We start from the raw sequence: 16,245 nt of genomic DNA on the forward strand, positions 1-16,245 counted from the left end.
ATGTTGAAGTCACTTGTTAAGGATAAGGTTATGGAGTACTTGGTGACTCTGGGTAAGATGGGACAAAATCAGCATTAGTTTCTTGAGGGAAAATTTTGCCTGACAAACTGGTTGAAATTCTTTGAGGAGATTATGAGTAGGATAGATACAGGGGATACAGTGGATCTTGTATACTTGGATTTTCAGAAGGCCTTTGACAATGTGCCACGCATGAGGCTACTTACTAAGTTAAGAGCCCATGGTAGTACAGTAAAGTTATTAGCTTAGTAGCACATTGGCTGATGTGCAGGAGGGACCTTTTCTGATTGGCTGCCCGTAACAAGTGGTGTTCCACAGGGGTCGCTGTTGGGACTGCTTTTTATGCTGTATATCAGTGATTTAGATGATGGAATAGATGGCTTTGTTGCCAAGTTTACAGATGATAAAAAAATTGCTGGAGGGGCAGGTGGTATTGAAGAAACAGGATGCAGAAAGACTTGGACAGATTAGGAGAATGGGTATGAAAGTGGCAAACGAAATACAATGTTGGGAAATGCGTGTTTATGCACTTTGTTAGAATAAATAAATGTAAGACTATTTTCTAAATGGGGAGAAAATCCAAAAGTCTGAGATGCAAAGGGACTTGGGAGTCCTTGTCCAGAACACTTTAAAGGTTAATATATAGATGCACCAACTAGGGAGGATGCAATATTAGATCTCCTATTAGGAAATGAGTTAGGGCAGGTGGTGGAAGTGTGTGCAGGGGAACACTTTGGTTCCAGTGATCATAATGTCATTAGTTTCAACTTGATCATGGATAATGATAGATCTGGTCCTCGGGTTGAAGTTCTAAACTGGAAGAAGGCCAAATTTGAAGAAATGAGAAAGGATCTAAAAAGTGTAGATTGGGACAGGTTGTTCTCTGGCAAGGATGTGATTGGTAAGTAGGAGGCCTTCAAAGGAGAAATTTTGAGAGTGCAGAGTTTGTATGTTCCTGTCAGGGTTAAAGGCAAAACGAATAAGAATAAGGAACCTTGGTTCTCGAGGGATATTGGAACTCTGATGAAGAGGAGAGAGATGTATAACATGTATAAGCAACAGGGAGGAAATAAGATGCTTGAGGAGTATAAAAAGAGTAAGAAAATACTTAAGAAATCAGGAGGGCTAAAAGAAGACATGAGGTTGCTTTGGCATTCAAGGTGAAGGATAATAATAAGAGCTTCTACAGGTATGTCAAGAGCAAAAGGATAGTAAGGGATAAAACTGGTCCTCTTGAAGATCAGAGTGGTCGGCTATGTATGGAACCAAAAGAAATGGGAGAGATATTAAATGGGGTTTTTTGCATCTGTATTTACTAAGGAAATTGGAATGGAAACAAGGCAAACAAGTAGTGAGGTCATGGAACTTACAGAGATTAAAGAGGAGCAGGTGCTTGCTGTCTTGAGGCAAACCAGAGTACATAAATCCCCAGGACCTGACAGGGTATCCCCTTGGACCTTGAGGGAGACCATATAACAATTACAGCACAGAAACAGGCCATCTCGGCCCTTCTAGTCCGTGCCGACGCTTACACTCACCTAGTCCCAGTGGCCTGCACTCAGCCCATAACCTTCCATTCCTTTCCTGTCCACATACCTATCCAATTTTATGTTTGTACTTTAAGTGACAATGCCGAATCTGCCTCTACCTAGTGTTGACTAGGTAGAGCTGACTAGGTAGTGTTGACTAGAGACTAGTGTTGAAATTACAGAGGCCCTGGCAGAAATATTTAAAATGTCATTATCCACGGGTCAGGTGCCAGAGGATTGGAGGATAGTTCATGTAGTTCTGTTGTTTAAAAAAGGCTCAAAAAGTAAGCAGGGAAATTATAGGCCGATAAGTTTGACATCGGTAGTAGGTAAATTATTGGAAGGAATACTAAGAGATAGGATCTACAAGTATTTGGATAGACAGAAACTTATTAGAAACAGTCAGCATGGCTTTGTGTGTGGTATGTCATGTTTAACCAATCTATTAGAGTTTTTCGAGGAAGTTACCAGGAAAGTGGATGAAGGGAAGGCAGTGGATGTTGTATACATGGACTTCAGTAAGGCCTTTGACAAGGTCCCATATGGGAGGTTAGTTAGGAAGACTCAGTCGCTAGGTATACATGGAGAGGTAGTAAACTGGATTAGACATTGACTCAATGGAAGAAGCCAGAGAGTGGTAGTGGAGGATTGCTACTCTGAGTGGAGGCCTGTGACTAGTGGTGTGCCACAGGGATCGGTGCTGGGTCCATTGTTATTTGTCACCTATGTCAATGATCTGGATGATAATGTGGCAAATTGGATCAGCAAATTTGCTGATGATACAAAGACTGGAGGTGTAGTGGACAGTGAGGAAGGTTTTCAAAGCTTGCAGAGGGATTTGGACCAGTTGGAGGAATGGACAGAAAAATGGCAGATGGAGTTTAATGCGGACAAGTGTGAGGTATTGCACTTCGGAAGGTCAAACCAAGGTAGAACATATAAGGTAAATGGTAGGACACTGAGGAGTGCAGTAGAACAGAAGGATCTGGGAGTACAGATACATAATTCCCTAAAAGTGGTGTCACAAGTAGATAGGGTTGTAAAGAGAGCTCTTGGTACAATGGCCTTTACAAATCAAAGTATTGAGTATAAGAGTTGGAATGTAATGGTGAGACCAAATTTGGAGTATTGTGTGCAGTTTTGGTCACCTAATTACAGGAAGGATATTAATAAGGTTGAAAGAGTGCAGAGAAAGTTTACAAGGATATTGCCGGAACTTGAGAAACTGAGTTACAGGGAAAGGTTGAATAGGTTAGGACTTTATTCCCCTGGAACGTAGGAGAATGAGGGGTGATTTGATAGACGTGTATAAAATTATGATGGGTATAGATAGAGTGAATGCAAGCAGGTTTTTTCCACTGAAGCCAGGGGAGAAAAAAAAAAGCAGGTCATGGGTTAAGGATGAAGGGGGAAGAGTTTAAAGGGAACATTAGGGGGGGCTTCTTCACGCAGAGATTGGTGGGAGTGTGGAATGAGCTGCCAGATGAAGTGGTGAATGCGGGCTCACTTTTAACGTTTAAGAAAAACGTGGACAGGTATATGGATGAGAGGGGTTTGGAGGGATATGGCCCAGGTGCAGGTCAGTGGGACTAGGCAGAAAAAATGGTTCGGCACAGTCAAGAAGGGCCTTTTTTCTGTGCTGTAATTTTCTAAGGTTTTATGGTTAACTTGCAGGTTGAGTTGGTGATGAGGAAGGTAAATGGAATGTTAGCATTCCTTTCAAGAGGTAGAATACAACAGCAGGGATGTGATTCTGAGGCTTTATAAGGCATTGGTGAGGTGTCACTTTGAGTATTGTGACAGTTTTGGTCTCCTTATCTAAGAAAAGATGTGCTGGCATTGGAGTGGGTTCAGAGGAGTTTATTCTGGGAATAAAAGGGTTCTCATATGAGGAATGTTTAATGCCTCTGGGCGTGTACTCACTGGAATTTAGGATGGGTGGGGGGAGTCTTATTGAAACCTTTCAAATTTTGAAAAGTCTAGACATAGTAGATGGGGAAAGGATGTTTCTCACGGTGGGGGGAATCTTGGACAAGAGGGTACACCCTCAGGCTAGAAGAGTGTCCATTTAAAACAGAGATGCTGAGAAAATTCTTTTGGCAGAGCTTGGTGAATTTGTTGCCACAGGCAGCTGTGGAAGCCAGGTTGTTAGGTGTATTTAAGGCAGAGCTTAATAGGTTCTTAATTGGCCATGGCATCAAAGGTTTCAGGGAGAAGCCCAGGGAATGGGGCTGAGGAGGGGACCAAAAGAAAGGATCAGCCATAATTGAATAGCAGAGTAAACTCAATAGGCCAAATGGCCTAATTCGGCTCCTGTGCCTTACGGTCTAAGGCATCACTGGGTTCCTATCACTGCTGTACTAGCCACTGAAAGTATTTCAACTGAGCAGCAAAGCATATATGATCTTTGCACTGTATAATCCATTTTAATATTGTGTTTGTAGATTGCGGGCAGCTGTACAAACTTCAGAGCAGTTACAAAAGGAGAAAATTAGTTTTGAGGTGCAAGTTCGTGAACTTAGGGAAAAATATACTCAGGCAGAAAATGAGAAATATGTGGCAGTGGCCAAGGTTCGAGAAAGCATGCAACTCCTTGAAGAAGCAAACTTGAAGAAAGATCAGGTAAGATTTCACAGTAGGCTTTGTCCTGAGGCACATAAAAATGCTAAAGGGATGTTGCTTTTTCATAACATTGGAAAAATATTGAATGTGATTTTATAAAAGTGTAGACAAAACTTCTTTAAAAAGAGAAAGGAGAATAAAGATATTGAACAGACAATAGGTGCAGAAATAGACCATTCGGCCCCTCGAGTCTAGAAATTTTGAAATATTGAACTCTGAAAGACTTCTCCACTGAAGATTCTTGAGTGCTCAGGATTGGAATTTGAAAGTTGCTACAAAGAAAGTGGCTGATGATTTTGAGAAAATTAAACACAAGGATGTGAATTTAAAATTGTTAATTGACTGACCGACCAATGTTAAAACGAACAGGACTGATGAGAGGGAGGATGTGTACGATAGGACGTAATCATAAAACATTTGGAAGTGCTGAATCTTACGGGCAAAAGGGAAAACGGCAAGAGAAATTGGAGCAATCAAGCTGTCAATAATGTTAGAGCATTATTGGAGCAATTAGCCGTTAGAAATTGTACATTTTCTACTTTATTGGAAAATGCAGTATTTTCTAATTCTGCAGAATTTGCAGAGTTAGAAATGTGCAGTTTTTGTGATGGAATCATTAAGAAGCAATACTTGACCATGGAGAGGATGCCAAGTTTACCATAGAATTGGCTCCTTTTACAACTCCAATTGGTAAACAAACTGGAGTCAGGAAGGATTACAAAATTGATGGAAGGAGCCAATCATAATGTTTTCAGACATCTTATCATTAAATTTTCAGTCATTGAAGATCAACTTAAATCTTAAATCAAAATCTGTATCTCAATCTGCTCATCAGTGTCTTCTGGTGCTATTGGGGGAGGGTGGTTTAGGGAATACTCCCAATAGAGGGATATCTCCTTTCACCCACATTGTCTCAGTTTACAAATCCTTCACAATGTCCTCCCTCTCTGCAACTGTGATACTGTCCCTGGTTAGCAATGCCACTCCAAAACCTCTCTTACCTCCTTCCCTGTCCCCCTTCAATCATCCAAACCCCAGAACATCCAGCAGAATACATCCCTTTGTGACAATCAAGTGTCTGTAATAGCCACAACATCATATTCCAAGTTCATCAACCTTGCTCCTGATACTACTTGCACTAAAATAGACGAAGTTCAACTGATTGTAATTATGCTCTATCCACTGCCTGTTCTATCTTAGTGTCTCATTACATGCTGCATCTACTGCTGCACCCTCTGCCCTGTCACGCTAGTTCGCAACCCCCTGAAAAACTGGTTTAAGCCCTTTCCAGCATGAGCACACCTGCCCTCAAGGATATTGGTCTCTCTCAAGTTGAGGTGTATCTAATCCCTTTTGTATAAGTCACATCTTCCTCAGAGGAGATCCCAATGATCCACAAATTTGAAACCCAGTCCCCTGCACCTATTCTTCAGCTATCATCAGAAAGGAGGAGCTGGAGTCTTGGGTCCCAGGCCACCAGGTTCAGAATCAGTTATTACCCTTCAACCAATAGGCTCCTAAATCTGAGTGGATAACTTCACTTACCACAATACTGAGCTGATCACTGACTATAACTTGTGGATTCACTTTCAAGAACTCATGTTCTCAGTATTATTTGTTTATTTATTTATTTATTATACCGTAGATTCCGGACTACATAGCGCACCTGATTAAAAGCTGCACGCTCTAATTTTAGAAAGAAAATCAATTTTGTACTTGTACAGGCCACACCCGATTTTAAGCCGCAGGTGTCCCACGTTGTAATATGGGATATTTACACAGAAAGATATTACACGTGAGGATTTTTTAACTTTTAATTAAATCCGTATGGTAACATAAACAAATACATATTGCAAATGCTTTTTTTCAAACAGTGCCTGTAACACAGCTACTTTTAAATATACATACGTATCGGTAACGCACAAATTTTGTTGCATATACTTTTTTACTGAACAGTGCACGAACAACATTCCAATATCTCCTAACAACTGGTAAAAAAAATATATATACTGCAGCCTACCAGGAAAAGTTATTGATCGCCTTCTTCATCTTCCTCCTGCGCACTAAAACCATCAAAGTCCTCTTCTTCAGTGTCCGAATTGAACAACCTCAGGATCTCGTCACTCACTTCAGTCTCTTCGTTGTCGCTCTCACTTGAGTGCACGCAGTCCTCTTCATCACGCAGCAGTCCAGCCTTTCGAAACCCGTTGGTGATGGTGGATGTTGTGACACGGCTCCACGCATTTAGGATCCACTGGCAGACTTGAGTTAAAGATGCTCTTCGCATGCGTCCTGTTTTGGTAAAGGATTTCTCGCCGCTCGTCATCCAAGCCTCCCACTCAACACACAGCACCACTTTAAATGCCCGGTTCACGCTGATGTCCAGTGGCTGCAAATACTTCGTGGTGGCCCCAGGAATCACAGCTGGAATTGAGTTTGTACTCTTGATGGCAGCTTTCACTGAACTTTCATTGTCAGCCGCTTAAAAATCACCATCGGTGGAAGCTTTAGTCCAGATGCTGTGCAGCTCAGAACACAAGTAAAATGCGTTCTCTCATGGCCACTTGTTTTCAGTGTGATGGACGAGTCACTTTTTTTATTAACAGTCCGAGTGAGAGGCAGGTCAAACGTCAAAGGTACTTCATCCATATTTGTGATATCATCTGGCCCGATGGAATTCTCCGCTATCTTTGTTTGAGTGAATGTGTGGAAGTTAGCAAGTTTTTCCTCGCGGTCGGGAGGGAGCTGCTGACACAGAGTCGTGCGTACCCTGACGGACAGGCCTTTTCGTCTCATAAATCTAAAACACCACGATGGCCAACCTCTAAAATCTTTGATTTTCATTTTGGTGGCGATTGCTTTAGCCTTCAGTCTGATCTGCACGGTGGAAACACCGCGGCCGCCTGCTCTCTGTGTTTTAACCCAGTCTTCAAGAAAGTTTTCAAGTTCGGGCCATCTGCTATGATTACCTCCAAAAGCTTTTGTCGTCTTTTTGCATTGACTCAGTTCTTCACGCTGGCGTCTCCACCATTTCACCATTGATTCATTTATGCCAAGATTATGTGCAGCAGCTCGATTTCCTTCTTCAACCGCCAGATAGATCGCCTTTAACTTAAAAGCTGCATCATATGCTTTTCTTCGAGTGTTTTCCATGTTGATGAGGGTGAGTACAAATGACTGATTTACAATAATTTAATTGTGAAAGTGCGCTTGATTTATCGTACAATTTCATTGGACCTCTGTGAACTACTCATCAATCTTATTGGTCTACTGTTACGAGGCAAAATGTTTTTGGCGGCATGAAAAAAAAACATGCATTAGCCGCACCGTAGTATAGGCCGCAGTGTTGCCGCATTGTTCAAAGCGTGGGAAAAAAGTAGCGGCTTATAGTCTGGAATTTACGGTAATTATTACTATCTTCTATTAGACAGTTTGTCTTTTACACATGTGTTGCTCAGCAGTCTTTACATGTAGCTTTTCATTGATTCTATTGTATTTATTTGTTTTAATGAATGCCTGAAAGAAAATGAATCTTAAGGGAGTATTTGGTGACATATACTTATTTTGATCATTTTTCCCTAACCTTTGAACAAATTCTACTGAATGGTATGATGTCTCCAAGGAGCCAGGGTCAGGAATGTCCCAGATCAGGTCCATGGCATTCTAAAGAGGAGGGTGAGCAGCCAGAACTCTTGATACATATTAGCACCAATGGCATAGCTAGAAAAAGAGAGGAGGTCCAGAAGAGAAAATTTAGGGAATTGGGTAGAAAGCTGAGAAACAAGTCTTCTAGTCTAGTAATTGCTGGATTGCTGCATGTACCACATGCCAGTGAGGGTTAGAGTAGGATGCATTGGAAGATTAATGCATGCCTGAGGAACTGGTGCAGGAGATAGGGCTTTAGACTCCTGGATCATTAGCATCACTTTTGGGGATGATATGACCTGTACAAAATGGACAAATTACATCTGAACACAAGAAGGACTGATATCCTTGTGGGCAGGTTTGCTAGAGCTTTTGGGCAGGTTTTAATCTAACTTGGCAGTGGCATGGGAATCAGAGTGATTATGGCTAAGGATGGGCAGTTGGTAGGAAAGTAGATGCAACATGCAATGAGACCATCAAGAAGGACAGGCAGATGATGGGACAAAATAGCAATCAGTGAGATGAGTTGCAGTGAAACATAGCCACAAAATTGAGGAGGATGTCAAATACAGGGCTGATGGTATTATATCTGAATGTTTGCAGTATGCAGAATATGGTAGATTTTCTTGTCATGCAGTTAGAAATCAGCAGGTATGATGTGGGCATTACTGAGTCGTGGCTAAAGGAAGATCATAGTTGAGAGCTTAACATCCAAGGATACACATTGTATTAAAGAGGACAGGTAGGTATGCAGAGGGTGCAGGGTGGCTCTGTTGGTAAAAAATGAAATCAAATCCTTAGAAAGAAGTGACATGGAATCAAAAGATGTAGAATCCTTGTGGATAAAAAGATCCTAATGGATGTTGTGTAGAAGCCTTCGAATAGTAGCCAGGATGTGGGCTACAATTTACAATGGGAGATAGAAAACAAATGTCAAAAGGGTAATATAATTGTCATGGAGGATTTCAATATACAGGCAAATTGGGAAAATTAGATTGCTGTTGGATCCCAAGGGAGTGAATTTGTAGGATGCTTACGAGATGGCTTTTTAGAGCAGCTTGTGGTTGAAAGGCATTTCTGGATTGGGTATTCTGTAGTGCACCTGATTTGGTTAGGGAGCTTAAGTTAAAGGATCCCTTAGAAGACAGTGATCCTAATCTGATATGTCCCTGCAATTTCAGAGGTAAAAGCTAAAGTCAGATCTATCAGTATAACAGTGGAGTAAAAGGAATTATGGAGCCATGAAATAGGCATTGGCCAATGTTGATTGGTTTAGGACACTAGCAGGGATGACGGCAGACAGCAATGGCTGGAACTTCTGGGAGAAATTGAGAAGATGCAGGATAGATACTTCCCAAAGGGGAAATAGTATTTTAAAGGCAGGATAATGCAACTGTGGCTGACAAAAGAAGTCAAAAACAACATAAAAGCAAAGGAGGGCATATAATAGAACAAAAATCAGTGGGAAGCTAGAGGATTAGGAAGTTTGTAAAAACCAATAAAAGGGAACAGAAAGAGCCATAGGAAGGAAAAAGTTGAAATATGAAGGTAAGCTAGGCAATAATATCAAAGGCTATACTAACATTTTTTCCGGATATATTTAGAATAAAAGAGAGGCAAGAGTAGATATCAGACTGTTGGAAAATGATGCTGAAGAGACATTGTAGTGGGGGACAAGGAAATGGTGGACAAACTAAATAAGTATTTTACATCCATCCTCACTGAGCAGACACTAGCAGTAAGCCAGAAATTTGAGTGTGTCGGGGGCAGAGATGAGTGCAATTGCTATTATTAGGGAACCTAAAACATTTCAAGGTAGATAAGTTTTCTGGACCAAATGGACTACACCCAAGGTTCTGAAAGAGGTAGATAAAGAGATTGTGGTTTCCAGAATCACTGGATTCTGGTAGGGTTCTGGAGGAATAGAAGATTGCAAATTCACCCCACTTTTCAAGAACTGAGGAGGCAAAAGAAAGGAAGTTTTAAGCCAATTGGCCTAACCTCAGTGTTTTGGAAGATGTTGGAGTCGATTGTTAAGGATGAGGTCTCAGGGTGCTTGGAGGTACATGATAAAATAAGCCAACGTCAGCATGGTTTCCCTAAGGGAATCTCTTCACTGACAAATCTATTGGAATTGTTTGAGGACGTAACAAACAGGATAGACAATGGATGTTGTGTACCTTGTTTTTCAGGAGGCCTTTGAAAAGGTGCAGCACCTTTTAGATGGGCACATGGATGAAAGAAAAAAATGAAGGACTATGTGTGAGGGGAGATTGATCTTGGTGTAAATCAAAAAGTCAGCACATCATCGGCCTGTATTGCGATGTACTGCTCTATGTTCTTAACTGTTGGACAAACAATATCACAAAGATAGTAACATTATTAATACATTTGTATATTTAATACAGTTTAAAAATGTATCTAGATACTTCAAGAGTATGAAATTAAGGCAGTACAGTCAAATGCATGTTTTAAGGAGTTTTAGGAGAATAGAGGCAGATAGTTTTGGACAGATATTTCCAGAATTTTGGAATTGGATGTCTGAAAGTGTAACCAGAATGACAGAGTAAGAAATGCAACAATAAAGAAGAAGCCAAATAAATTTTAAAGAAGTATTGAGGTAGTGTTCATGGGTTCAATGTCCATTTAGAAATTGGATGGCAGAGGGGAAGAAAGTGTTCCTGAATCTCTGACTATGTGCCTTCAGGTTTCTGTGCCTCCTTTCTGATGGTAGCAATGAGAAGAGGGCTTGTCCTGGGTGGTGGGAGGTCTTTAATGGTGGACACTGCGTTCCTGAGGCACTGCTCCTTGAATATGTCTTGGATACTATGGAGACTGGCACCCGTGATGGAACTGATGAAACTTACAATTGTCTGCAACTTACTTCGATCCTGTGCAGTAAGCCCCCCACCATGCCAGACAGTTATCTGACCAGTAAGGATTTGAGGCTATGTAAAAAAAAAAATCCCGAAATTTGTTGAATCAATTTGCATGACAATATATTTCAATGAATACAGGAGTGGGGAAGAGACTTTATGCAGGTCAAGTAAGACCAGCCCACAGTAGCTGGGGCACCATGTAAAAGGGTAGGCAGGGGTGTACAGAAATGGCTCCATCCAGTTGTATTTTGCTTGCAGGTTTCAATAGGAGATGAACTAAGGCTGGCGGGGGATGGTTGAAGTGGTGGGCTGCTGTAGATGATATTGCTGATGACTGTTTGGCAGATCTTGCAGTTCACTAAGAATACAGCAAGAGAGAGATATGCTGGGGGGGTGGAGTTTCAAGATGGCGACGTAAACATCTGCCTTTTAGGCGCTCTTCACTTTTTTAACTATAATCACCCTTTAATCAAATCTTTTCGAATTTAATCAAATGAGTTGATATTTTCGATTGACTTTTTTTTCCCTAAAACTATATTTGATCTAACTTTGTCGAACTTAAAATGGCTACAAGTAAGAGATCGTCTAAGGAGCCTTTATCGATGCAATTTCTAATCTTCTGGACACTAAACTTGAAAGTTTGGAAAGCAAGCTGGAAAGTAAAATGGCAAGTTTGGAAAACAAGCTTACCACGAAAATGTCTGAACTTGAAGGAGTTGTTAGATCGCTTGATTCTAAGCTTCAGTCGCAGGCATCGGATATTCAGCGGCATGAAGATAAGTTGGCGACTCTTGAAAAATTAATTGTTGAAAAAGTACGTACAATTGAAGTGTTGGATAAGAAGGTACAATCGACTCTTAAAACTGTAGATCAGTATAAGTTTAAAATTACTGATCTTGAAAATCGATCTCGCAGACAGAATTTGCGAATTATCGGGTTTCCCGAAAGAGTTGAGTCCGGTGATTTAACTGAATTTTTCTCTAAATTACTGTGGGAAATTTTCGGTGATGAAGGTTTGCAAACTAAACCTGTTATTGACCGTGCTCACAGAGTTGCGAGGTTTTCGTCTACGACTGATAAACCACGAGCGGTGATTGTTCGCCTTCATTATCCTCGTGAGAAAGAGCTTTTAATTCGATTAGCTCGTAAAAAAGGTATGATTTCTTACAATAAATACAAATTTCGAATTGTTGAGGATTATTCCTATGAGGTAATGAGAGCCAGAATCGCTTTTAAACCAGTGATGGCAGAGATTTACTCGATTGGACTTAAACAAGCTTTAATGTATCCAGCGAAGCTTAGAATTACGCTGAACGACAACAGTCAGCAAATTTTTAACACTCTGGAAGAAGCGAAGAAATTTGCTGAAGAATTTCGATCTTCTAGTGCAACTTGAACTATGTGTTATGTGGAAGATTTTTCGGAGAGAGGATATCTTTTTACTTTAAGTTTTAACCTATGAAGCTGGGTTATAACTTCTTATTTTGATCTACGGGTCTGGTTTTTTTTTACTATCATCATTGTTTATAGATGTTCCTTTTAATTTTTATAATATCTTTTTTTCTTTTTGTTTCGGTTATATACGTCTATATTTTGCAATAATGATTTACTTTTTAAGATGTTGTTTCTTTTTCCCGTAAGATTCTGTTTTTTGTAAGCATTTATTTGTTTGCCTGTACTCAGAAATGGGACGAATGTTTTGGATTTTTGGTCTTTTTTTATATATATTGCACTGTTCATTACATCCCTTTTTTTTAAATCTTATTTTGTCTTTTAACAGATTGCTGAACTCACATTTGTATTTAATAATATGGCTTTTTCAAAATGGCGTTTCTTCTTCCCATAAGTCTTTGCTTTTGAAACGTCATCTTGTATTTGAACACGGGATTTTTTTTTAAAGGTATATTACACTTTCAAATTTTGATGTTTATACTTTTTTATTAATGATTGTTTGTTTTATTATATTAGTTTTTTTTATTCTGATTGATATATATTTTCTTTTTGCAACTCTATATCTTAATCTGGGTGTTATATAGTTTTCTTTTAATCTTTTTATAGAGCTGCCATCTTGAAATGGGGGTTATGTTAGTATTAGATTATGCGCCTGCCGCTTGGCTTTTTTTCGAAGGGTGGGGGGAGGGGGGTAGGGATCTTTTTTCACGCTTTTGCTCTTTATTTTTTTGCTTTTAGTTTATGGACCGACTTTAAATTATTAATATTGTTGAGGTGTCATGTTCTCCGGTTGCTCCTGAATCAATTTTCCTCCTTCCTGAATTGTGGGTTATGTGTCTTTTTAACCTTTTATGATACACACAACTAATATTAGCATGATGGATAAATCTGTTAACTTTATCTCCTGGAATACTAATGGTTTAAATCATCTGATTAAACGTAAAAAAATATTTAAAGTATTCCATAGACTGAATGCTAATATTATCTTTGCACAGGAGACCCATATCAGGAGGGAGGATAATCAACGTTTTTTTTTAGGTTCTGGAAGGGTCAACAATTTCACTTGAATTGTACCGCTAAAATTAGGGGTGTGTCTATTTTTATAGACCCCTCAATATCGTTTACACATCATGAAATTATTTCTGACCCACAGGGTAGATTTTTGTTGATAACTGGCTTACTTTTTAATCGGAAAGTTGTTCTAGTTAATATTTATGCTCCAAACTTTGACTGCCCTGAATTTTTTAAACATTTATTTACTTCCCTTCCTAATCTAAATGAATATATGTTGATAATGGGTGGAGATTTTAATTGTTGTTTGAATCCTTCGATGGATAGATCTAAACCTATCTGTACTCTTCCGAACAGATCAGCCCTACTTATTAATTCTTTTATGGTTGATTCGGGAATTACAGAAATATGGCGGTTTTTGAACCCTAAAGATAAAGAATTTTCATTTTTTTCACATGTATATCATAGCTATTCTAGAATTGACTATTTTCTTATTGATCATTGGTTATTAACGGATGTTATTGATTGTAAATATGATTCTATTACTATTTCGGATCATGCACCTTTGAAGTTATCTATTAAGATTTCGGACTATTCCAATAATATCAGATCTTGGAGGCTTAACGCTACTTTGCTTCAAGACCCAGAATTTATCACCTACATAAAACAGCAAATTGACTTGTTTTTCTCAACAAACTATACTGAAGAAATCGACAGAGGAATACTTTGGGACTCTTTTAAGGCTTTTATCCGTGGACAAATTATCTCATATTCTGTTGGTAAAAGTAAACAAAGATATTTAGATATTGCTTTATTAGTGGATAAAATCAAGGAAATTGATAAGATTTATTCCGTGACTCCTACCAAAGAACTTTATAAGAAGAGAGTTGAGCTTCAAATGGAACATAGTTTACTATTATCTTCTTCAATTGAAAATCAATTAATTAGGACCAGGGCTCAATTCTATATTCACAGTGATCGAACTGGCAAACTGTTAGCTAATCAATTAAAAGCTATTTCGACTAAGCGACAAATTATTAAAATTCGCAAACAAGACGGTAATTTAACTACTGATCATAAAGAAATTAATAATACTTTTCAAGATTTTTATAAATCTTTATATCAATCAGAATTTGATGGTGACCAGTCCATGATAGATAATTTTTTTAACAATTTGAATATTCCTAAACTGATTGATGAAGACCATAGCCTGTTAGATGCTCCTATCTCTATGGTGGAAATAGGAGAGGCTATCTCATCAATGAATTCAGGGAAAGCTCCTGGTCCTGATGGTTATATAGTAGAATTTTTTAAAACTTTTTCTTCTTTGCTCTCTCCTTGGTTATGTGAAATTTTTAATGATGCGTTTGCTAAGAAGAGATTACCTCAATCTTTTTATGAAGCTAATATCTCTCTAATTCTTAAAAAAGATAAAGATCCTACTTTCTGTACATCTTATCGCCCTATATCATTATTAAATGTAGATTCTAAGATTCTTACAAAAATTTTAGCCATTAGATTAGAAAAAGTACTATCACAGATTATTTCAGAAGATCAAACTGGTTTTATGAGGAATCGGTATTCCTTTTTTAATGTTAGAAAATTGATTAATATAATTCATACTTCACCACCCACAATCCCAGAATGTGTTATCTCATTAGATGCTGAAAAAGCTTTTGGTAGAGTTGAATGGATATATTTATTTAATACATTGAGAAATTTTAATTTTAGTCCTAACTTTATATCATGGATTAAATTAATATATTATAAACCTGTTGCTTCCGTTCTTACAAATAACTATAGATCCTCTTTTTTTCAATTATCTCGTGGTACGAGACAAGGCTGTCCCTTAAGTCCTTTATTATTTAATATTGCATTAGAACCTTTAGCTATTGCTATTCGTGAATCTCCTAATATTTTTGGTGTTACCCGTAATGAGAAGTTATACAAATTATCACTTTATGCTGATGATTTGCTGTTATATATTTCTGACCCTGATAGGTCTATTCCCGCTATTTTATCCTTGTTGGTTCAATTTGGTATTTTTTCTGGTTATAAACTAAACTTAGATAAGAGTGAATTATTTCCTTTAAATGCACAAACTTTATTGAGTGATAGGATACCATTTAAAGTTGTTACTGATAACTTTACCTATTTAGGTATAAAAATTACCAAGAAATATAAAGATTTATTTAGACTGAATTTTTTACCTATGCTTCATCAAATTCATCAACTTACTACAAGATGGTCTCCTTTATTTTTATCATTAATTGGTCAGATTAATACTATTAAAATGATGATTTTACCGAAATTTTTATACTTATTTCAAGCCTTACCAATTTTTATTTCTAAATCTTTTTTTGATAACATTGATTCAAAAATTTCCTCATTTGTGTGGCAAAATAAAAACCCTAGGTTAAGTAAAAAGCAATTACAAAAATCTAAAAAAGATGGTGGTTTAGCTTTACCTAACTTTAGATTTTATTATTGGGCAAATAATATTCGTAATTTAATGTATTGGAAACTAGATTTGGATTCACCATTGTGCCCACAGTGGGTAAATTTGGAATGTAATGAGGTAAAGGGATATTCTCTATTCTCTGTTCTCGGTTCTTGTCTTCCTGCTGATTTAGTTAAATTTAATAAACAAATATCTAATCCTGTTATTAAACATACATTACGAATTTGGTTTCAATTTCGTAAGTTTTTTACTTTGAAAAACTTTATTCTTGATAGCCCTATCTTACTTAATTTCTTTTTCAAACCCTCTTGGACAGATCAAGCTTTTAACATATGGAAAAGGAAAGGTATAAAATGTTTTCGTGATCTTTTCTTTGAAGATACTTTGATGTCATTTGACCAACTTTCCAACAAATTTGAATTACCTAAATCTAATTTTTTCAGATATTTACAAATTAGAAATTTCTTACATAAAGTTTTACCATCTTTTCCTAATTCAACTTTAGTGGATTTTACAGATTTGATTTTTACCTTAAACCCTTGTCAGAAGGGATTAGTAGCTTTTATTTATAATATGATTATGAAGATACAACCAGAAATATCAGTTAGAATTAAACAAGAATGGGAAA

At 38.0% G+C, this 16,245-nt stretch overlaps 1 protein-coding gene across 3 annotated transcripts in view; it reads left to right on the forward strand.

Moving 5' to 3' along the window:
- Positions 1-16,245, forward strand: part of sclt1 (sodium channel and clathrin linker 1) — a 94,572-nt gene that overhangs the window by 32,007 nt on the left and 46,320 nt on the right. For all 3 annotated transcript variants that reach the window (XR_009511320.1, XM_059965233.1, XM_059965234.1), the window contains exon 14: positions 3,992-4,169. Coding sequence is in view for 2 of the 3 variants with exons in the window: in XM_059965233.1 (XP_059821216.1) it covers positions 3,992-4,169 (178 nt within the window). In the remaining variant the exon portion in view is untranslated. The remainder of the gene's footprint in view (positions 1-3,991; positions 4,170-16,245) is intronic.

Source organism: Hypanus sabinus, chromosome 3 (genome assembly GCF_030144855.1).
Source record: "Hypanus sabinus isolate sHypSab1 chromosome 3, sHypSab1.hap1, whole genome shotgun sequence".
NCBI lineage: Eukaryota > Metazoa > Chordata > Chondrichthyes > Myliobatiformes > Dasyatidae > Hypanus > Hypanus sabinus.